Raw genomic sequence first — 16,451 nt, 5'->3', positions numbered from 1 at the left:
CACTGCGGGCATTTCATTCGACGAGAGGAATATTTTATTTTTAAACAAATGGAAAAATAGAAATTAAATAAGGCTTGCATCCGATATAAAATTTCCTCGTTGAAATATTTCGCGAAAATTATTCATATCGCGTTCTCTATTCGTACGAGGACATTGCACCTATTCGTTACTCTTAAATCTAGTAATCTGGAATTAAAAGGAATATTTTATACGGGTGCATCGGTACTATAACTTCGTTTTGAATATTAAAGGGTCGAATATTTCCCAGAAATGAAGCGGTAGAAATAAAATAAGGGTTGTTTTCCAATTTAATTTAATTTTTCTCCAATCTATATCACTTTTACCCCCCAGTGATACAGATGTATCACATGGATTATCGTTTTCTTGGTCTTTTAAGCCCCCTTCCTGTCAGTTTTTCCTTTCGATGACATGTCTTCCTCTGCGTTACGTTCCACCCCGAGAAGCATAATTTCGGATAAACTCGGCGAGGATCGATGACTTCCGCAATAGAGCCGAACGAGCCGGCTAGCAAAGCGGAGAGAACACGTTGCATTAGACACAGCACGCTGAGAGGCTTGTAATTACGGATTAAATCTCCGACGGTTTTCGCTTGCACGCCGCTTACGCTGCACGCGGCGTTCCAACGTGTCTACATGTGTACCGTGTAATATTCGCTACGGGCTGCGGAGATACCGAAGCGACGTCGTTCCGATAAAACGAAAGCTATCAGGAACCAAGACAGATATAGAATGCAGCGAACACGGAAACTTGACTCCATTTTAAAACCGAAATCGATTAAACCGCGAAAAATTTACGCGTCGAGCTGTTCCAATTTTTATACCATTTTTCTATTTCCACGATCAGGTTAAATTTCGTAATTGCATAATTTTTATCTCTTTCGTCACACCGTATAACATCTTATGTCATAATCCTGTCTTTCTCTTCCAAATTTTTACCATTTTTCTATTATCACAATTTCGCATGGAATGTCTCGAATTTATATCTCTTACGTGTCCTTGGTCACCTCTCTATTTTCTGCCAATTTTTTATCATCATAACACCGATATAGGAAATTGCAAATTTCGTAATTGCATAATTTTTATCTCTTTCGTCACACCGTATAACATCTTATGTCATAATCCTGTCTTTCTCTTCCAAATTTTTACCATTTTTCTATTATCACAATTTCGCATGGAATGTCTCGAATTTATATCTCTTACGTGTCCTTGGTCACCTCTCTATTTTCTGCCAATTTTTTATCATCATAACACCGATATAGGAAATTGCAAATTTCGTAATTGCATAATTTTTATCTCTTTCGTCACCTCGTGCATCGTCTTACGTCATGATCCTGTCTTTTTGCCTTAAATTTTTACCATTTTTCTATTTCCACGCTCGAATTTATATCTTTTACGTATCTTTGGTCATCTCTATATTTTTGTCATTTTTTTATCATCACGATACCGATAAAAAGAATTGCAAATTTTGTAATTGCATAATTTTTATCTCTTTAGTCGCACTGCATAACATCTTACGTCATGATCCTGTCTTTTTCTCCTGAATTTTTACCATTTTTCTATTTTCACAATCATGCATGGAATTTTATATTTTTCTATATTTTCTTGTCTCTCTGTACACCTCGTTATATCTGTTCTTTATTCACCCTGGTTTCACAATTTCGACTGAATTTGCAAACTCTACGAATCGCCTGGATCGCGCGTTCTCGCGAAATTTTCCAACTGCCGGGCTCGCTAGTTTTATTGGTATAATTTGGTTAGCGCAACGGTTAATGGAGTGGAACGAGCCAGCTCTGGTAAAGATACTCATTAAGAAAATGTATATCGAGATGGCGGTATAACACGACGTTCTTAAAACGGTCGAGTGAAAACAGACCGATTCCGTGTGACACGTTAATTCTTTGTAGTCGAAAGTTGTCGCTTTAATGCACCGATCTGAGGGAAAAAACCGATCCAAGGCGTCATAATTTTGAACCAGTTTCGATCTAGATCCGATATCAACCGTACGACTGAAAACACTCGCGGGATCGATAAAGAGCGGGGAAAAATGTGCAAAAATGATAGACTCACCGGACTCGCGGTAAGAGATCGTTATACCCAGAACCCATCGTTAAAAATATTTAATGGACTGTATATTTTCCAGCCTGTCGTGATCCCGTGTACCAAACGAGTAATTTTCCATCGGTCCCGAGACGATTCCCCGATTTCTCCACGCGATTTCGAGCCGATTTTACCTTTCGAGGGAACTCGGGACTTACGTAAACGGAAATCTTCTAAAACCGATCCAGATAAAACTCGGTGATGGAGCACGCGCGATGATAAAACTCGTTAAACTCGGCTACGTAAAGACGGAAAAAAAATCTACGTCGTTCGTGCGTCCGCCCGCGATCGAGCGATGCCTTGGCGAGGATGGCGCGTGATCGAGCGGAGATATCGCGTGGAAAAACGGTCGAAAACACGTGTAGGTACACGCGTGGCGCTGCTTGGCGCAGAAGAATACATTACTTCGACTGAACGAATGCGAAAGCAGGAGACGGAGGGAGAGGATCGGTGAAGCTATAAAACGATGGCGACTCGCGGTGCAATTAGACGAATCGATCGGTCGGTGGGATGGAAAAAATTGGATCGTCGAGCGATATTTAAGATAATCGATCGCGTCGGAGGCGTCCGCTTGCGCGAGCGACGTGGGTCGCCGGTTCGATCGGCGGCTTCGTTTTTCATCGCTTGCCCCGCAGCCTGATTCGTCCCGGCTCCGCTATAAATTCAATTAAACCGGGAACCATCGGAGCCGCACACGCTGCCGGCGTAATTAGTCGAGCGAACTCGAGGAACGAATGAAATAAGGAGGACCGACGGAAAAGCGGGGATGTTATTATTCGTAATTATGGACGGCGGTTAACCGCGTTACCGACTCGGCGGGACGAGGTCGCAGGAGGGGCAGAGGGTTGGCCTGGAAAAAGCGCGACAGACTCTAGATCTCGTTGCTCTACCCTGCTCTGCCGTGGCCCCTTGCACCGCTTCGGATGGATGGCTTCCGCGATGCCGTTCGTCAGGCCGAGTAACGAGCTGCGGTAACCGCGTTACGTCCCTACCCACGTTCCAGGAGAACCCTCGCATGAAGACGTACGAGGGAATAAACCGTTCCGTGGACCTCTTATTAACAAACCACCGGTGGGAGCGCGTGCGGCAGACTCAGCTCAATTTTACGAGACCGCAATGGCCTATTCTACCCTCCGAGTCCATCCTCCTGGGGGCCTCCGATAGCGGCCAGCCAGTAGCAAACGCGAAAACGCGAGTTGCAGGTTGCTATGGTTAGAATTTTTGATATCGGTGTTTGATACTGATAAATACCGTGTTCGGTATTTTGATACCTTTCTAACGTGGCTAGAAGATCGGGGACCCCCCATACAATAGGATTTCGCGCAACGGGGGATACTTTTGGAAGCCAACTACGAGAAAGAGAGCGACTGATCGAGGACTGATCGAAAGTGACGGGTTAATTCGGGTTGGAAGTAAGCTTGGTAGCTTGGTTAGTTAGTAAAGTTCACGGGGGACTGGCTGTTACCGAGACGCTGCTAGTTATGCAAGCACCGTTTGACCCTATCGGTTAAGGGTTAATAATCGAGGAAACGAGCGTGAATGCTTGTCAGCGTTTCGCGGCAGATTTCTGAGATGTAGAATTTCTATTTAGAGGCCGGCAATTATCGGATGCCGGCACCAAGGGAAGTCTATGATCAGCCTAGGCGAATCTGCCATCCGATAAATGCACGCATGGAAATTTCGCGGGGATTTTTGCTCGCTCGATTAACGCGTTGTTAATGAGAAATGTCGTTGTTTACGCAGTCCTCCTTCGACTACACGGAGTTATGTCCCGGCGGAACAGCTGCAGGAGCCGCTGTGGTCCTAGAGAGCGGCGCGGTGATACACCACCAGCCGTTGCAGCTGCAACTGCAGCAGAGCCACGCGCAAGCACAGGTGCAACGAGGGACCCTGGTGTCCTCGGCGGCCACCAATCCGAACCCTAACCCGAATCCTCCGAGGTCGCGACCTTGGCACGATTTCGGCAGGCAGAACGACGCGGACAAAATCCAGATACCAAAAATGTGAGTAACCTGCATCTTTTGTCACTAGCAATTCCCTAGGACGTATATCCAAGTCCGTCGAGTCGACAAACTGAATCTTAACAACTTCCCGTTTATGTCGCGTGGGTGGCACACGATCTTACGTATTATATTTCGCGATATTTATGACTCTACCAAAATCACGATATGGGGAAAAAATTTGTTTGCAAAAGTCGGTTCAAAATTCCACAATTATCATCTACTTAGTAACTATCTAGTATTATAAAAATAATCGTAAGATTGGATTGATAAATGCACTAAATGACAAATGACGATTGATCGACGCGATTGATCGAGCTAAAGGTCGGCCAATTATCCGGGTAATTACGTGTACGAATGAAAATCCAGAAACGCGAGTAAATGCTAGTAAATGAAGCAGAATTTTCTAAAACCTTGGATGATCCTCGCGATGAAGTGCCGGCTAGCCGCGCGGGTCTTAAAATCGTGGCGGCAAAAACTGGATGGAAAGGTCCTTGGCAGCAAGAACCGACGAGGCCGTTGTCTGGTAACCTACACAGAAGTTGCAAGAAGGCGCACCAGGTAGGCGTCGGTGCGGCGAACAGGAGCAGAGAGGCTCGCAGGCCGTTCACCCGGGCCAGCCTCGGTTATCGGCACGCACGCACCGCGCTGTCCCGGTTGTTCTCCACCCGGTGACCAGCGCGACGGAAAAAACGCGGGGAATACGAAACCGCGACGCGCGACGTCGCGCAAGATAAGGATAATAGGTCGACGGCGGCGGAAAGTTCGCTGGTTTCGCAGCGATAGGCCTCCGCCACTTGGGAAAAGCTTCCCTCGGATAAGGATAACCGTGCCTTTTATTTCGCCTCTCGCGGCACTATATTTAGAGTGGCTGGCCTAGGTTAATCGCGTCGTCTCTGGAGAAACTGGTAGCCGGGCGCGAGTTCGTCGCGTAATGGGATATTGGAAGTCAATTTCAGAAAATTGCTCGAAGACTTTTAATAGCGGAAATTCTACGGAGACGCGTGAATTTTTCTTTTCCTCTTATTTATTTGTTCCCTCCTTTTTTTTTTTTTCTTTTTTTTGCTGGTTTCGTCATATGGCAAGTGGAATTTTGAATCCATTCGCTGGCAGAAATATCTCCGCGTGACGGAAAAATTTGCTTAGCCAAAAATAGAAACGTTAACGTAAAAAATGTACATAGACGAGTTATAAGTGTCGCAAAATGGTGGACGCCGACGGGTTAAGGGTGAAGATAGTAATTGTGATAGGAGATACGCTTTTCCTAGCGATGCGTATGTTCGTGAATCACTATGAAAGGCTCGAAAATAATCAGATGCACCGTAGTTGCGTCACGACGCCTGACGTCATTGGTATGGAGTATTTGCGACGAAAACCGCAAATACTTGGCGGATGCGAAGAGCGACTTGAATATATGTCCTTAAGATTCGATGTCGTGTAACGTTTACCTGTTACGTCTTTGTTTACCCAGTAACGAGAGAGAAAAAAATAAGCAGTGATCTCACGCTGATTATGAACGGCGTTACTGTAATTGTATCTTAATATATGAAGATTAGAGGCTTTTTGCGATAAACAGGAGGCAAAACCGTTCATTTAATCGTACGTTGATAGCGATGAATCCTGATACTCTCTTTTTTTTTTTCTCGACTGGTAATAAATCAACGCGATATTAGAAGTGTCAATACGCGAAATGATTATCTCTATCGATAAAGGAGCGATGGTGTTTCTATAATAACGCGCGGTCTGAACGCAGATTCTCCGCCTATGGGTTCAAATACCACCTGGAGTCGCCAATTAGCACGTCGCAGCGTCGTGAAGACGACAGAATCACGTACATTAACAAGGGACAATTCTACGGGATCACGCTGGACTATGTGCCGGACCCGGACAAACCGACTCTAAAAGCTGGACAAACCGTTAAGGTAAAGTTAAACATTGCATTAAGAAAGCTAATAATTTGCTAACAGCCGCGATATTCATCGCGAATCTATCGTCGGTCTCGTAAGTTTAATCGAATAAGTCTTTTATCGGTGTTCGTCATCTCGGGATCTAATTCGAAAACTTGGATTTGATAGCCTATTGAAAAATTTTAAATCGGTCGTGTCTTAAGAGTGATGTAAACTTGATGGCCGGGGAAAAAAATGTAATCAGAGCAGGCTATAATTACGAGGTAACGCGATGTTTTCGCTTCGCGATAAATGATGATCGTGTCACAAACGCGGCGATGGTGGATGTCATAACGTGTAGATGGATTGCTTGTTCCGAAGGTAAAACGAAGAATTAAACGTAATGACGAGAAAAAATTGAAAGATAAAAGTTAAGAGCGTTCCACGTTGCTACTTAAAAAATAACGATACATTTCTAACGAGAAACGCGCGCCGTCTATCTCGTACTGTTTCCGAGTTAACTACCGCCCTCTAGCGTTCGCCGTAATGACAACGCGCAGAATATGGCGGCACAATGTGGCGCCAAAAATCGGACGGCTATAAAGTTTAACACACGTACGCGCGGTGCAACGAGTGTGTAATATCGTCACGCGAAACCCTGTGGTATTCCTCTTAAATCGCATTAGGACTGTGCATAACATTACGTGCTCGCTCTGCGACTCCTACGAGCGATAGAATTCGCACAGCTCGTCGAGGCGCTGGCATCGAAAGAAGAAGTCGGACGAGGTCGTTTGTTCTCGCGACTCTAATTGGCAGCATGGCGCACCGTTAGCAATTTCCATTCTGATAAAGCTGCCGATTCTTTTCTCTCCCCTTCCCCTGCCCCCCTCGCTAGGAGTTACGACTTCCTCGTTAATTGCTAATCGAGCGTCTAGCAGCGTAGCTACGAGTCCAACAGACTAGCTACGTATATACGTGTATACACGCGAATAGGCAGCAGCGAGTACAAATTCACCGCTTATCCGCTCGCTTCCTCTCTACTTTACTATATCTATCTTTATCCTTATTTTATATTTACCTCCGTCCTTATCCTTTTCTCCTGCTCCGCTCCGATCTGCTCCGACACCGTTGTTTTTCCTTCCTTCTATCTCCGTCTGTGTTTACCAGTGACTGGCCTGCCCTCTACTTTCCCCGCCTCGCACGACTCCCTGTTTTCTTTATAGCTTCTTGCTTCTGTGTGTTCACCTTGTGTATTACTCGTTACGCCTGTCAATATAGTCTCTGCTTTCCTCCATCGACATTCCTTCTCTCGCTTTCGCGAACCGATTCCCCTTACATCGAACACTTTCTCCGTCTTCCTCGGTCCGCACTAACCTCGGTCTACCGATAAACCCGTATTTTCTCGGCGCGCGCAATTCTTCGCCCATTCACCCGAATCACGAAAAATTCCTACCGACGTCGCTAGCGAACACGAGTGCGCACCGGTCTGCGCAGTGGAGCGTGCTTCTGTCGCTGCAACCGATGTCACGCTCACGTGAAGCCTGCGTTATCGTTGGCGGCTGAGCAACACTGATTTTTCATCCCCTACCTCCACGCACTATAGAACGGTTGCCTGAGTCTAAATTATTTGTCGGCAATCTGTACGTAGCTCACGGTAGGAACGTTAACCCACGAAAACGGCCCGGGGACACGTGTTGTAACTGGTTCGCGAAGGTTAGCGTTATCTGATCGCGTGGCTTAAACGGCGGGACAATAAGGAACTGGATAAACACGCGATAGAGGTCTCTATTTCGCTGCGCGGTCACGCACCCGCGGTGCTGTCCTCTATTGTGAATTCGATGGTAACATTTCCTAAATCTCCCTAAATATGGAGATCGGCAATGTTGAATTCTCTTTACCTTCTGTACCCCCTCTTTGCCCCCTCGCGTTCGTTGTCCATTTATATCGATATTAATACATGATTCGAATCGTATCGTCATAATGCTTTCGACAATAGCTTCTTAGCCAAGCTTCCACCGAAGTCGGTTATAATCGTAAAACGGTAAACGATTACTTTTATCATCACGCCCGAAAAAAGTGCTAACAATCTCACACGGCTATACGAGCTGTTCGCTGAATTGGTCGCTGTGCACCGGATAAATGCTTTCTGACTTATAGTTACCATGCAATCCTTAACACTTTATAAAACTTTTTCCACTCCTACCACGATCTCGCACTGCGAAACGTTATATCGCGTAATTACAGTGACGCGGCTCGTTACCAACCATCGACGGTCGCCATTTTAATCGAACGATGGGGTCGTTCGATTAATCGTTCGACAGCGGACGCGAGAAAAAAGCAGAGCCGTAGCGGTAAAATTGTCCCCCGTGTCTTTCTCAATTAATCAATATAATTGCACCTAGGCAATTCTGGACATTTTTCTCAACGGATCGCTATCGCTCGGCTAGACACGTTCCCAATGCAAAAACGTTGAAAACGCGGTTATCTAAGGGTACACAGCCGTTTATTGAGAATTAGCAGTGTCGAATGGTGCAATTTATGCTACTGGATTATACGGTGCAGCGTGATTTATACGCGTGTATGTGTGTTCGGTGGCTCGCTCGAGCGTGTCCTCGTGTCGCGCGAGCGATGCCTCGCTCACGCGAATTTCGCGTTTCGCGTGCCGCGCGACCGATGCGTCAGCAGATTCCTCGACGATGTTCCGTTACCGACCGAGCATTGTCTCGTCCCTCGACGGATCATTGTTGGCAAATGATACCAGGAGACGCGCCAGTTCGTCATTATGCGCGAAATCCGAAAAATTCCGCGACCAGCCACAACCGTTCATTGTGGCCTGTCGATGTTGGAATCTATAATCTTCGTTACATAATTACACGCTACCGTGTAATTTATGACCCATGCAATCGTGCGTACGCTCGGACCCACTTCTGCCTAGCGACGTACCAACAGAGGATTTAAACTCTCGACTTAATCACGATAATTGGCTTTCTCGCGTACTCTTATTGACTCTATGACAATTGTCCGATGTATATTTATTTTTCTTTTTCCTTCTTTCCACGTTCAACATGCATCAACTTTTTCCTCGAATGCAACGTACTTGAAGCTTTAAAAATACACCGAAGGATATAGAGGGTAGTCCTGCGTGGCTTCGCGAGTCGACCGCGAGCTGTAGGAAAGATTGAATAAATACGTATTTTTACTTTTCCTTTGAAATTGCAGCCACTTTTGCGCTCATACAGTTCCTCTATGTGCTTATCCCGGCACCAAACGTTCGTAACGATCACCTTCTGTCTTAATGCAAGTCCGCGCCGCACCTGATCATTATTACCACTAGTGCTCCGTGCCTATTTAGATCTCCAGATATCGGGTGTTAGTTGTAAACAGATCGGTGGTTTCGCTTCGTACGATCCGAGTTTGTCAAAAGGAATTGCGGAACGTAATGATAGCTCGAATTATACGCTAAATTCCCGATAAAAACATTGGAAATTGTCGGTGACAGAGAGGAGGGAAAAAGGAAAAGAGCGACGCGTAGCTTACGCGAACCTCTAAATTTGTCCTGAAAGTAGCAACAACGAAGGAAACAGGTATCGCAGGACCTAGCAAACGTAACGGCAAAAAAGTTGCTTAACCCGTTGCTGAAAAAAGATGGAAAAGACAGAGGTAAACGCGTCAGCGGAAGCCATTCATCTGCCCTTACAGTATCACGCTTAATAAAGTACTTACGGTGTCTTCTTGATGTTTTGTCGCGCAGAGCGTGGTAATGTTGATGTTCCGAGAAGAGAAGAGCCCAGAAGACGAGATTAAGGCGTGGCAGTTCTGGCACGGAAGGCAACATTCTGTCAAGCAACGTATTCTCGATGCTGGTAAGTAAAGCGTGCAGAATCACCGAGTTCTGCCGCCATTAAACCAACCTCACGAACAAATAGCCGGCACCGTACCGGCATTCCAATTACCTTCTAATCAGTTGGCGCATTCATCAAGCGAAAATGAATCCTACGCTATAAATACATTGTTATTTAATATACGTACATACGCATATATATATATTTGCATTTATGGTTAATATTTTTGCGCAAGCCGCTCGATAGTGGATCGTTGCGAGTTCGGTAAGATTAAATTACATCAACGTATCGTTGATCATGCTCGTGCACGTAGAATTGAAAGGCAAAAGAAAAGAACGCGCCCTTTCGAGGCATCGTAGAATGATTTGCAACTCTGACAACAATCTACACCATTACAGACACGAAGAACAGCGTGGGACTGGTGGGCTGCATAGAGGAAGTTGCACACAATGCGATCGCCGTTTATTGGAACCCACTCGAATCCTCGGCGAAGGTACGAGAGAGTCCTTCATCATTCATTAAAGAGATTCCATTTGCATTTAACAATCTATGGGAGACTTAAATGGAACTGTGCTTATTCATGCACCGCGAGAGTCGTACGATAAAGGCCTATCTATTCTATCCGTATGATTTTCACGTATCCTATATCGTTACAGATCAACGTAGCGGTGCAGTGTCTCAGCACTGATTTTTCCAGTCAAAAAGGCGTAAAAGGTTTGCCTCTGCACATCCAGGTGGACACGTACGAGGAACCGCCACCGCACACCCACACGTACACACCACCCTCGCATCGTGGCTATTGCCAGATCAAGGTGTTCTGCGATAAGGTATTTTTGCGCGTCTAGACACACTTCCGGGTCTCGTTACGTCGTTTAACCGATCGTTCCAACAAAATCGCGCCAGCCGACCGATCTCATGAATCATCCCGGTGTTATTTACGCACAGGGAGCTGAAAGGAAGACTCGCGACGAGGAGAGGAGAGCAGCGAAGAGAAAGATGACGGCCACCGGTAGGAAAAAGCTCGACGAGCTCTACCATTCTGTTACGGAACGTAGCGAATTTTACTCCATGGTCGATCTTCACAAACCTCCCGTCCTCTTCTCACCACCGGCGGAACACACCATAGACAAGGTACTTGCCGAGACTGCACTGATTGGATACTATCAGAAGAAACTGTTTACCTATAACTATTTCTCCTATTTTCATCTCTTTCCCCCGTTTTTATCTCTATCTCTATTTTTCATTTTTCTTTCGAGTTACGTAAATACGAGCGTGACGATGCTTCCCTCGACGAAGCGTCGACGGTTTATCGAGAGAATATCGTATCTAGCTTGCAAACACTTTTTCGTGTTCTCCAGAGCAACGTATCACTCCGACTTCTCGAACATTAACACCTTCACGGACACCCACACACAGTTCGACTCGCAACCGAGCTCACTAAGCGGCGAACGGGAAACCGTGAACGTGTTGGTAGTCCGAGAGCAAGGCGAGATCCCGTGTTTGCAGTTTGCTTTTGAACGCGAAAGAAAACCGACTAACCAGACACTTTAGCGAAACAGCCCCAAAATTGTCTGCGTATTATTCACCGCAATCCTCTGCTCTCGATATCGCCAAAACTCTCCACTAACCGCAACTCTTGCATCGCCGTAACAAAAACCGTAGCGATTTCCAGGAACGAGCAGTACCCGCTGAAAAAGCTAACGCGATCCCTGACAGCGAATACAAAGTTATCCGAGCTTGAGCTTCGAGATAGAGACAAAGTCCCGTAGCAAGCTTATTGACAGCGGATAGGAGACGAAGCTAGTCGCAGCCTAGCCTCGTCTGCTATCTAAAATTATTTCTAACGTTAATGGGTACGTGACACGGTACTTGGGAACTCGCCATGCACCGTGCTCGTTCGTAAAGAGATAGAGGAAAGAAAAATATATGTTTCTTGTTTCACGACAGTTCTCGACGATGGAGTTGTCGGGCTTCTACGGAGGTGGCGGCGGGGGCGGTGGCGATACAGACACATCGTCCCTGAGTAATGGCGAGGGCGGAGGATTGAAGGCAGGGGGCAGCAGCCCTTATCCGGCCTGCGGCAGACCCAGCTTGCCGGCCCTCAAGTTCCACAACCACTTTCCGCCCGACAATCTGACTAGCCTGCACGACAAGAAGGACTCCTTGCTGATGCAGGTACAGGAGCTGCAAGGCTCGGTGCTGCAGGGAGTGCAACAGGCTGGCCTGGCCGGGACCGTGGTCTCCGGAGTCGGGAATCGGCTGCATCTGCAGCAGCAGCCGCCGCATCTGCGCCAAGCCGACGCCGAGGAACGAGTGATGCTGTACGTCCGCCAGGAGTCCGAGGACGTGTACACGCCGCTGCACGTCACGCCGCCGACCGTTCAGGGACTGTTGAACGCTGTAAGAAATGTCAAGGATTTTTGTATCGAGCACACGTTACATTAGCCGAGTAGCACCGACACTTGTCAGACGAACACACGCGTAGACCACTCGTTGTCGTGTCAGCCGTTCCATGCAAAAGTCCCAGTCGATGAAACGCGAGAAGTTTAGCCACCGGGGGTTGCGTTTGATTAATCGCGCCATCGGGGACGTATTAAAAGGTCGTGGCGAATAGGTGATCTCCCATCGCGGAGATACATCCGTCGAGAATGTCGAATGAAAGTTGTTTCCACGAAGGTTTCTCTTTCGAGGAAATGCAGGTTTCCTCGAAAACGAAGCTTCGAACGGGGTCACCTTGATCTACTTCGTTCTCCACCGGCTGGTTGCTGCGCGACCTTCGGTGCGCGCGGTTCGACGGGATGGCCGAGGGGGTTGACAGCGGACGCGGTTACGGATCGGAGGATCGAACGGAAAGCTGCAGTCGTGGTCGTCGTGGATCAACGTGGAAGCTTCCCCGGTGGACACGCGGTCGGTTCGTAGAGGGCAGGAAAATGGAGATCACGCGAGGTCGCGTACTCGGTGAAATGACAGCTAGGACGTTGCATAAGTGAGCCACGTTAAGCCCGGGTGCGTTCGAGAGCGGCGATATCGCTCGATTCAACGTCTATCTCTATTTATACCGGCGACGAGTACGGGAACGTTTCGAAACCGGCAAGGTAACAAATCCACGGGTAGAAAGCGACACGCGAAACGTTTCGACGTTCGCGACGTAAACCGGCGATATCTTGACGTGGCCAATTTATCACATTTCCACGGGGCCGTGTTCGATTTGACGCCTGTGCCCCTGGTATGAGTAATGAGTGATGCGCGAGGGTAACGCGAGATATACAACACACCCGTATATATTATATTATATATATATATATGTACTTATATAGATATAAATATTAGCTATGCATGTGAGGGCATACTACACCATTTTATTAATACCTGTTGCACCGTTCCATTACGCTGATATTAATATTAACGCGCATGCATCACTCCTCCAAAATCCTCACAATAATTAATACGGATCGGAGCGCGATGAATCAGGCGCACGGATCATTAACCCCTGTGATCGCGAGAAACGATCGATGGTTTCGACGTTAGAGGTGCCGTTTTTTCCTTTTCTCTTTTTTTCGTATTTTTTTGTTTTTTTTTTTCTTTTTTTGTTTGTTTTTTTTCATTCACTCTTAACATTGGATATTATTGGCCAGCTGTACACGTATGCAAGGTCGCATTGTTGTAATAAAGATGAGAAATGGCAGAAGAAAAAAGTGGAAAGAAAACCGTGGTCTCTCTCTCTCTCTCTCTCTCCCTCTCTTACCGCGTCCTCCTTTCTCTTCGTAACTCTTGTATTCGTTTGTTTCTGCAGAAGCGATTCCCTTTCTCCATAAATAATCATCGTGCTAACCAATTTCCATTGGAATTGATTGTTCGATGAATCTCTCGATCTTACAGACAACGGGAAATCGCGTTGTTCTTCTCTGCAATCTCCCGTTTCTTCTTCGTCTCCACCCCTATTGTCCGTATCCTCCTTTCTCTTACCCTGCCATGTCAATTTCGTTCCCCTTCCCGATATCTGTCCGTCTGTCTGTTTTCAATGAGCGCCGCGTCACGTTGTAGTAAAGGATAAAAAAGAAAGAAAAATGATTGAAAAAAAAAAAAGAAAAAATAGAAAAACCTCCTCGGTTATCGAGCACGAGTACCCAGACCGATGGTCCGCAACCACTGTCAAAATTCTAATGTTCTACTTTTTTCTATTTTACAGATTGAGTCAAAGTACAAAATTGCATCCTCGAGTATTAATAACCTCTATCGCAAAAACACAAAGGGGTAAGTTTAGTAGAGTGTCATCTTTACTTGCATGCACCGCCCACACAGTAGTGCATGCCATAACGGTGACATTGCCTGACTCTCTCCGTTGCCTGGTTTGCTAGTCTATCCCTACTTCCGGAACCGACACACCACCCTGTATACCTCCGATACAATGCATTCGATAGTACTTCTCTGTCTTTCTCTGTATGTCTGCCTGTCTATTTCTCTAATCGCTTCTCTTTCTGGTTGGTACTGCTGATCTCTGGCCGCTGCTCTATTTTTCTCTTTTTTTTTTTTATTTCTCTCTCCTAATCTTAACGTTGTTCTCGTAGCATTCGTTCACCCCGCAGAATCCTTGTCGTCGGCCACACCGATTCAACATCGGAGCACACGTGTGCCTGCCCCGACTCTACCGGACTAATCCACTAATCTCTCCCGTGTGTCCTTTATTTTTCTTCTGTCACGACCGCTCACGCACGCCTGTCTGCTCGCTTCTCTACACGCCTCGACTCGCCTAGCGGACCAATGCATGCCTCTATACCTCTCAAACTCATCACGCACTTCGTTCGCCCGAGTAGCTACGCTTTTTGTGTGTGCTTCTCTCAATTCTTTTCTCTTCTCTATTTTATATTTTTCATTTTTTTTTTTTGTTTTTTTCTTTCATTTTGTGGGGGGTTACGTGTTCTTTTCTTTTTACACAGGACAAAGTCCTGCATACCGCTCACTCTGGTTCACTCTTCGGTAACTGTGGAACCCACTGCGTTGATGCACTCGACAGATCGGCAAACATCGATCGCCCTAGATACCCAGATACTCGGTATCCATCGATGATATGACACTCTTCCATCGAGATTCTAGTAACACGCGAGACCTGCCGAGTCTGTCGCGCCATGAACGCGGTCAAAGGTGCCCACTGACCGTACTCTGCTTAAAATGTCAGTCGTCACACGAAACGTAAACGAGTCCAGACAGAATGCGACAGAATTCGCTGTTGTTTCCTGCCCCTTAACACGAAACACGAATAGACCCAAGCCGTACGATCTCTCGTCGTATCGTCGTATCGATCTCCCGGTCTCGCTGCTCGATCCCTCGAGCCCCGTTCCTAATCGATTCGACGAGTTCGATCCCGTCGAACCTCGTGCCCCGATTTTAAGCAGGGTAAACCCCCGGGTCGCCTTGTCACTTCGCTTCCCGCTCTTTAATCGTCCTTCTCTCCTCCTGTTGCAGAATTACAGCGAAAATTGACGACGACATGATCCGATACTACGTGGACGAGGATCTGTTCCTCCTGGAGGTGACCCACTCTAGAGTAAACCCGGACCCGAGCAACGAGCGCAACCCGGCCAACCCTGGCTCACCGGGTGACCCAGGCGACCCCGGAGATCCACCTGCCACTGCTGGATACGACGTCACCCTGATCGAGCTACCCTCGTCCCCGGCTCACATAGCTCACTCGCCCCTCACGAATTCCGCGCACGGCCATGCGCACGTTCACGAGAGCGGCAACACGTGAACAACGACCGTGCCATTGCAAGCACAAGTAGAGGAAGAAAGCGATACGAAAGTGTAATGCTGTACGTGGCTTTCGTTCGTTCGTGTTAGCAGCCGTCGATGGTCACGAGGAATCGTCGACACGGTGCAATGCGAAGGGATACGGGATACAGTTCGACCCGGCGAGGAGGATTTTCAGGGACCTGCGTTGAAGAGGCGTCGTCTCCAATGAAAGAAGATGAGTAGAAAGAAGAGGACGAAGAAGAGGAAGACATCAGGATCCAGTGAACGAGGCGATCGATCAGGCCACCGAGGACTCGACTTTGAGGAATATATCGACAGAGTCCAGAAGACTAGGAGATCAGGGAAGAAACGCAACGTCTCGCGTGATCCATCCAGTGTTAGCTGCGTGTTAGTCGGACTGAGAAGGAAACTCGGAACTGTTCTTCGTACAATGTATAAGGAGTCGAAAGAAGAGGAAGAGAGAGAGAGAGAGAGAGAGAGAGAGAAACGATTGTTAGTTGATAGTGGTCGTCTTGTGCAACGTGTTGTATGATCGTGCCCGTTACTTTTATAACGATATACAGGTAGCTTCAACGGAGTAGAAAATTTCGTGGATACGGAGTGGTGTTTGATCGAATGTACTTGATCTCGAAGAGTTAGACGAAGCTTTATTTTACAGTACTGTTCTCCTCTCGTATCCTGCGAGCGTTTCGTAGAAATACTCGCGGGTACCGAGGCTCTTGGTCAGACGGTCCGTCGTTCGCGTGAAAACGTAAACCTCGTATGCACGAAATGTAGCGATCGAACAGCCTGTATACAATGCGAAGTCATCGATACGAAGCACAAGCACGCGAAGAAGTATATCTCTAGCCGTGC

General features: G+C 47.0%; 1 protein-coding gene across 2 annotated transcripts in view; it reads left to right on the top strand.

Annotated features, from left to right (window-relative positions):
- The window catches only part of grh (grainy head), a 52,724-nt gene extending 37,051 nt beyond the window's left edge, over positions 1-15,673 (top strand). Inside the window, exons 4-12 of one of the 2 annotated variants that reach the window (XM_017898216.1) lie at positions 3,861-4,120; positions 5,871-6,039; positions 9,755-9,866; positions 10,244-10,338; positions 10,502-10,672; positions 10,791-10,976; positions 11,793-12,245; positions 14,035-14,099; positions 15,309-15,673. In XM_017898216.1, the coding sequence (XP_017753705.1) occupies positions 3,861-4,120; positions 5,871-6,039; positions 9,755-9,866; positions 10,244-10,338; positions 10,502-10,672; positions 10,791-10,976; positions 11,793-12,245; positions 14,035-14,099; positions 15,309-15,594 (1,797 nt within the window). In that variant the 3' untranslated portion in view covers positions 15,595-15,673. The remainder of the gene's footprint in view (positions 1-3,860; positions 4,121-5,870; positions 6,040-9,754; positions 9,867-10,243; positions 10,339-10,501; positions 10,673-10,790; positions 10,977-11,792; positions 12,246-14,034; positions 14,100-15,308) is intronic. The other variant, XM_017898217.1, reaches the window with a different exon arrangement.
- The last annotated feature ends 778 nt before the right edge of the window (positions 15,674-16,451 follow it).

The sequence above is a fragment of the Eufriesea mexicana genome, unplaced genomic scaffold (assembly GCF_001483705.2).
Source record: "Eufriesea mexicana isolate 0111107269 unplaced genomic scaffold, ASM148370v2 scaffold588, whole genome shotgun sequence".
In the NCBI taxonomy this organism is placed as follows: Eukaryota; Metazoa; Arthropoda; class Insecta; order Hymenoptera; family Apidae; genus Eufriesea; species Eufriesea mexicana.
This window is presented reverse-complemented; position numbering and strand designations above follow the sequence as displayed.